At 49.5% G+C, this 7,323-nt stretch overlaps 1 protein-coding gene across 3 annotated transcripts; it reads left to right on the top strand.

The window, feature by feature from the left end:
- The first annotated feature begins 271 nt into the window (after positions 1-271).
- Positions 272-6,543, top strand: KLF4 (Kruppel like factor 4). 3 transcript variants are annotated; one of them, XM_036737529.1, is made up of 5 exons: positions 272-1,045; positions 1,328-1,448; positions 2,778-3,834; positions 3,934-4,098; positions 5,504-6,543. In XM_036737529.1, exons 1-5 carry the CDS (start codon positions 1,041-1,043, stop codon positions 5,677-5,679), a joined length of 1,524 nt encoding a protein of 507 aa, XP_036593424.1. In that variant the 5' UTR covers positions 272-1,040; the 3' UTR covers positions 5,680-6,543. The 3 variants fall into 3 exon arrangements, with proteins under 3 accessions (XP_036593424.1, XP_036593423.1, XP_036593425.1); XM_036737528.1 differs by having other exon boundaries at positions 935-1,045; positions 2,778-4,098; positions 5,504-6,400; XM_036737530.1 differs by lacking the exon at positions 1,328-1,448 and having other exon boundaries at positions 1,022-1,045; positions 2,778-4,098; positions 5,504-6,400.
- Positions 6,544-7,323: the final 780 nt, after the last annotated feature.

Genomic DNA, 7,323 nt, shown 5'->3' with positions numbered 1-7,323 from the left:
GAGCCGCTGGCGTCAGAGCTGCTGCCTGCAAGCCAGCTGCTGCACTGGCGTCACGCGTCCAGCCCCTAGCTCGCACCTCCCCCCACTCCCACGTGTTCACAGTTTGTTTATTTAGCTCCAATGGCAACGGAGCGGGAGGGGTTAGGGGGAGGTGGCGATGGAAAGGGGGGACGGGGAGGCGGGGGGAGAGAGGGAAGGGGGTGGGGCATGCTCCCGAAGAGGGAGGAGCATTTTAGAAAGTTATAAGTAAGGTAGGACCGGCTCTGGGCTTGACAGTTCCCAACCTTGGAGTGGCCCAAGTGCAGGGCGCGCGCGGGGAGCCGGCTCAGCCGCCGCGGCAGCGATAGAGAGCCCCGCCGAGAAGCTCCCCCCCGCCGCCCTCAGGCCCCCTCCTTTTTTCTTAACCCTCTCCCCCCTCCCAGGCCCCCCGCCCCCGCCGCCGCCCCACACCTCCCACCCCTCCCATCCGAGCACCCCAGCGCTCCGCCTGCACAGCCTTCTCCATTCAGCAGCCGCGGCTCCCCATGGCAGCGGGGCAGCCACCAACCGCGCGAGCTCGCAGTCCCCGGGAATCGCCTCGCGCTACCGCGAGTCCCGTCCCGCTGCTGAGAGCCACCGCCTCCTCTTCCAGCCTGCCTTACCTGGCTGCGTCGTCTCAGTGCGGCACCTCCGGCAGCGGTGGCCCCTGCTAAAATCCAAAGGCATCACCCACCCATCCGCAAAACAGTCTCTGCATCCAGGGCTACCGGCCAAGGAACGGAGGAGCAGCCGCGCGTCTGTTTATTAAGGATTTTTTTTTAAAGTTTACAACTTTTTTCCTGTTTTTGAAAGAATTTTTAAGAATTGTCTCATCTCAGAAAAAAATTTAAAGTTCTTGGGAGAGCTGTTGGTCTTTGTTTATTTGTTGTTTTTTTTCTTGGTTTTTATTTTTTACGTTTCTGAATTTTGGGAGATTTTTTTGTTGTTGTTGCTTGTACTGGGTAACTTGACTGCCCCAACTGCTTCGGGCTCCGGGAGAGCTTCCCTCCCCTCCTAGATTAATGAGGTATGTACGCCGGGCTGCCGGGCTGCCGGGCTGCCGGGCTGCCGGGCCTTGGGGAAGGGGAAGGGGAAGGTGGATGCGAAGAGAAGAGGAAATGGGATCGGTTGCACTTTGGCGTTGCTACTTCTGGCGGGGCGGAGCGGAGCTTGACAAGAGTGGCCGAGGTTGGGAAAGGCGCGCGCGCGAGCCTCTGGGCCGGGGCTGATGCTGATCCCTCTGTCGCTGTTCTCTCCCCCCTCACCCCCCCCCCCTTACCCCGCTCCCCCTACCTTGTCTCGATCGTAGGCAGCCACCTGGTGAGTTTGACATGGCTCTCAGCGGCACTCTGCTACCCTCCATCTCCACCTTCGCAGCGGGTACGCCGGGCAAAGAGAAAGTCCTGAGGCAAGCAGGTGCCCCTAACAATGTGAGTATCCCGACCCCCCTGTCCTCTTCCTTAATGCTGCGGGCCAGGGAAGGTGCCAGGTGCGCTTTGCAAGCTTGTTTCTGCCGCCACCTCCGCCACTACTACTGGCGCTTCCGAGCAAGTGGGTCTGGTTGGTGGAGAGGAATCGGGACTGGAGTCCCAAGCCTACCTGAACGCTCAGCAGAGCGCCAATGGGAAAGGGGCTTGGCCTTCTGCCGGGGCGCGGCGAGGTTGGCTGGGGCTTTGGGGAGCATAGAGAGGAAGCGGGCTAAGCTTGGCAGGGTTTGCCCGCCCAGCGCCCTGGAGGTCCGGCTTTCCCCGGAATTGAGCGGAATAGTCCCGGGTTTGCTTGTGAGACTCCAGGGCGGGGGCTGCCTGAGGCCTGTGGGGCTTCCCTCACTCTTCTTAGCCAGCCCCGCCTCCGAGGGTCTCCAGCTAAAGGGGTGGAGGGTGGGGGGTAGAGAATAGAGAGTTACACACTCGGCCCGCGGTCCGGGCCTGGGAAAGACCCTCTGCTGTAGGGCTGAGTGTGTGTGTGTGTGTGTGTGTGTGTGTGTGTGTGTGTGTGTGGTCTGAGCCCGTCGGCCCTCAACGATTAGGTGACACTAGATTCTTTTACGCACATAAGTGCATGTACGCGTCTCTATGAGAGTATATGCTGTGGGTATCCATATAGGACAGCATAAGTGAGACTTCCCCAGTGCCCTGCACACAGTCATCGGTGCACTGCTCTGTGGGCGTGAGGCGAAAGGTAGTTAGGTCAGCTCCTGAACCCCAGAACAGAGCGGGGAGCCGAGCCCCAGAGAGCACGGAATCGGGCCGTGTCTGTGCAAGCCCGGAACCCAAACGATTACGGGATGCGGGTGGCCCTCGGGTGGACAAGAAAACGCTGCGTATGTCGCGGAAGGTTAGAGCAAGGGAGAACCGAGGCGGGAGGGGATCCTTGCACGCTGCGGCCCTCGGCCCGGATGTTGAGTCGGGCCGCGGCCGCTCTGAGTGCCCTCGGTGTTAGAGGTGCCCGGGAATTCCCACTAGCTGCTAGGACAAGGTTTTATCTAACTTCATTTCTTCGCGGTTGTGCGGAAGAGAGAAAGAGCGAGCGAGTAGGCAGGAGGAGTTATCTTGCTTCTGAGACTGGGGGGCGCAAAGTTGATTGAAGGGAATTCCATCCCCTCCCGGGCCAGAGTTCGAGGGCGGGGTCGCGCCTCCCCAGGGACTACGGTGAAATGTGGGCTGTGGCGTTCAGTGGGCGTTTGTGGATCTGGGTTCGGGACCCGCGGGCCCAGGGGTGGTCAGTAACGCGCGCCTCTCCTGCCTCTGTTCCCACAGCGGTGGCGGGAGGAGCTGTCCCACATGAAACGCCTTCCTTCAGTGCTCAGCGGCCGCCCCTACGACTTGGCGGCGGCGGCGGCGGTGGCGGCGGCCGACCTGGAGAGCAACGGAGGCGGCGGCGGCAACAACAATCCTGCGCTCCTGGCCAGACGAGAGGCGGAGGAGTTCAACGACTTGCTGGACTTTGATTTTATTCTTTCCAACTCCCTGATCCACCAGGAACCAGCCACGGCAGCCGTGGTGTCCTCAGCCTCGGCGTCAGCCTCTGCCTCGTCCTCCCCTTCGAGCAGCGGCCCAGCGAGCGCTCCTCCGGCCAACTGCAGCTTCACTTACCAGCTGCGGGGTGCTGGGGACCCGGGAGGGGCGTCCGGAGGGCCGACCACCTCGGGCGGAAGCAGTAACACCACCAGTAACGGTGGGGGCGGCAGCCTTCTTTACATCCGGGAGCCTGCACCCCCTCCCGCCGCCCCCTTTAACCTGGCCGACATCAATGACGTGTCCCCTTCAGGTGGATTTGTAGCCGAGCTCATGAGACCTGACTTGGACCCTGTGTATATTCAACAGCAGCAGCTTCCGGGTGGCAGCCTGCACGGGAAATTTGTTGTGAAAGCCACCTTGAACATGGGGGAGTACAATGGTCAGTCTATCATCAGTGTTAACAAAGGCAACCCCTCCTCTTGCAGCCCAGACGGCAGCCACCCTGTGGTAGTGGCCCCCTATAGCACAGGGCCTCGGATGTGCCCCAAGATCAAGCAAGAGGCCGTCTCCTCTTGCACTATCGGCAGGCCTATGGAGGCCCACCTGGGCAGTGGCCCGCCTCTCAGCAATGGCCAAAGAGCGCAGCCCCACGAATTTCCCTTGGGGCGGCCTCTCCCCAGCAGGACTACCCCTTCCTTGACTGCTGAGGAATTGATGAACAGCAGGGACTGCCACCCTTCACCTCAGGGGATAAGCCATCCATTGCCACTACCCCCTGGGTACCACCCTGGACCCAACTATCCTCCTTTCCTGCCGGACCAGCTGCAGCCCCAGGTTCCTCCACTCCAATATCAAGGTCAGTCTAAGGGTTATATGGCTCTCATGGAAGAGCTTTCTTTAACAGGTCGTCCTTTGGTACAAGGAGTGATGCTGACTCCACCCTCTTCACCTTTAGAGCTTATACCACCCGGGAGTTGCATGCCAGAAGAACCCAAACCCAAGAGAGGGCGCAGGTCATGGCCCAGGAAAAGGACAGCCACCCACACGTGTGATTATGCAGGCTGCGGGAAAACATATACCAAGAGTTCTCATCTCAAGGCACATCTTCGAACCCACACAGGTAGGACATTTGAGAAAGGACAGGGGAAGTCTTCTGACCTGGCTAAACCAGATATAAGTGACAAAGAGTGCGTATTCTGATGAAGTAGGCTCACCCGCTTTTTACTGTATCCTGATGGCTAAGTGAGAGTCACACACTCCTGAACTTCTTAGGGTTTGTTGGCACTTTAAAAATTCAGGTGTAACTCTGTTTAATCCTTCCTACTTATGTCTTAAAATGTGTAGTTAGTCTTGGTTCCTCTTTCTTAATCTTGACTTGATCCCGGTATCATTCCTTGTAATCAAGAAATTGTATCCCTCTAATGCATAATTATGTTGAATCCCTTTAAAGATGATTCAAGCCTTTTTTTCCATTAATTTCTAACTGAAACTCTAGTTGCCTCAGACTTTCTAAACTACTCATTTTTCAGTTTTCCTTTGTTTGTAAGGTTATATTTCAGTTTGTGTGCATAAGGTTATATTTAAGCTTGAACTGGATTCAACATTATCTAAAGGATAGTAAAAGACATGAATATTAATATTTAAGCTTGCTGTGAAGATTATGTTTTTTTGAAGAATAGTTTTCTTAGTAATTGTGAACTGATGAAAGTAGTTGCATTAAAAGTCATTCACAGGTGACACTTCCAGAAAGTAGGGCAGTGTAACTCAAAAGAGTTTATATTTGAAGAACTTGAAAACAGTCATGGAAGAAAATATACCACCTCAAAACTTTACGCACTAAATCTAATTCCTACAGAATGGAACTTGATAAACCTTTTTGCTTTAGAATAGGGAAGACCTTCAAATTATAGGCAATTAAATTCCTCTTTTTCAAACTTCTGAGGTGTTTGTTTTTACAAAAGTCAGTGTGTTATCCTGGGCCAACAAAACTCAACTGCAAAACAGAATGTAATTTCTATCATGCATCTGGTGTGTAGTGCTGGCTGGCTAACTGGCTATTCCGTATTTATGGTGGGGAGAGATGTTATTAGGAAGAATATATAACCTGGAAATTTTAATTGCTCTTGCTTTTAATCTGAGAGAATGATTATAAAAATAAATTGCTTGTTTGCAATTTATGATAAAACCAGGACTCCAGTGGTGCATTTTTCTAGAAATGAGTGTTGGGTGTATGTCTTAAGTTTTGGAAAGGTAGAATAGGATATGTGAATAAAGTTACATCATATGAAAGGCAGAGGATAGGAATTTTTTTTTTTAAGACAAATCTTGCTTCTTATTCACTTGCTAAGGGACAAGTCCTTGTTGTTTATGTTTAGAAAAAGAAGCCTCTAATTCTGAGCAGATGATTTCTTCATGCCTTGTTCCAAACTAGTTCAGCAATTTCCTGTCTTTAAGACAGATTGAAAGTAGATCAGCCTTCAGTCACCAAATTCACAATATTGATTTAAAATCTGTTCTTTTCATAGGTGAGAAGCCTTATCACTGTGACTGGGAGGGCTGTGGATGGAAGTTTGCCCGCTCTGATGAACTTACCCGCCACTACAGGAAACACACTGGTCAACGCCCATTCCAGTGCCAGAAATGTGACCGAGCATTTTCCAGGTCCGACCACCTTGCCTTACACATGAAGAGGCATTTTTAATCCAAAGCAGAGGATTTTACTCATACTGCCATATGAGATTCAGTATTCACATGACTGTCTTCCTGATGAGGGAGGAACCCAGCTAAAGCACTATATACAAGGAATCATGGTAAACAAAACAAAACAAGTCTTCCAAAGAGTCAAAAGAAAACGGATAATCAAGAGAAATGAGAAACTTAAATCAAAGGACAGATTTGTGGTCTGTGACTGGATCTTATCATTCCATTTCTGAATCCAACTTGAATATGCCTGGATTACAAGATGCCAAGGAGTGACTGGAAGTCACGGATATCAGGGTTCAATAGATTGTGTATGGGGGAGGGGAGACTACATTCCCTTGAATTGTGTTTCAATGCAATATAAGTATAAAGATCATCTTGTATTTGCCTTCTAAAAGCCATTATTATGTTAGAAGAGGAAGAAATTCAGGTACAGAAAATGTTTTGAAAGCCTAATTGATGGTGCTTAGTGACTGTTGGTTCTAAAGGTACCAAAAAAAGGAAGCCAAAGTTCTCAAACTGCTGCATATTTGACAAGGAAATATATTTTTGTCTTCCGATCTACATTTATGACCTAAGTCAGGTAAATAAACCTGGTTTATTTCTTTAAAAATTTATGCAGACAGTCTATAATGCACTGTGGTTTCAATGTGCAATAATTTGTAATGTTTTATCCCCAACTATGCCTTAAGTAGAACAAATGTTTTTTTCTATAGTTCTTTACCTAATAAATATGTAATATAAATTTAAGCAAACTTCTATTTTGTATATTTGTAAACTACAAAGTAAAATGAACATTTTGTTGGAGTTTGTATTTTGCATACTCAAGTTGAGAATTAAGTTTTAAATAAACCTATAATATTTTAAATGAATGGCTGTTCCATTGTTTTCTTCTGGGCCTGCAATTATGTGACAAAAGGTTAGAAATTCTGTTTTGTGTTGCATACCATTTCACTTAAGTTGTCTAGGATGTAATCTCATTTTGTAAAATGAAGACTAAATCTGTAAGGCACCCCCTCCACCTCGATCTGTAAATTTGACTGGTCCTGACCCAGTACAGTATCACTTTGGCTCTTTCGGAATAGATCTCAGAGCTTTAATGGGCCTATCTAATCCTTCCGTGCCTTCTGGATTAATTGGCAAAATAATCTCTTGAATTTCAACTGGATTACAATAATAAGTAACTTTTAAGTCAAACAGGAATACAGCTTTTCAGTTTGACCCAGAGCATAAACTTTTGATCCTTTGATAGTGAACTGGGTACATTTATTTGCTCGACGTTACATGTGTTCAGTTCAGTCTTCATTATTTTCAGTCAGCGTGATGAAATCTGGTGCTTTTCTTGTAATGCAATAAAAATAGGCTGGTTGCAGCCCAGGCCTACCTACAGTGTTCATGAACAAGTAAACATCAGCTAACAATAACAACATAACCCTTCCCATTTAGGACAGTATGAGAGTTTAGTTCAATAGTGCCCTCCTGAGGATTAATAGCTACAGTATCATTCTTGCTTCAATGTACACATTCGACAATGATATTGCTTAATTTCCACAAATTTTGGTGCTCCAAATTTAGAAGTCAATCTCTCCAGGAAGTATTTTTAAACCACAGCGGGTATCTCTTTAAACCACAGTTGGTATCTATG

Source organism: Trichosurus vulpecula, chromosome 9 (genome assembly GCF_011100635.1).
Source record: "Trichosurus vulpecula isolate mTriVul1 chromosome 9, mTriVul1.pri, whole genome shotgun sequence".
NCBI lineage: Eukaryota > Metazoa > Chordata > Mammalia > Diprotodontia > Phalangeridae > Trichosurus > Trichosurus vulpecula.
Note: the sequence above shows the minus strand (reverse complement) of the source record. Positions and strands in the feature narration are given on the sequence as shown.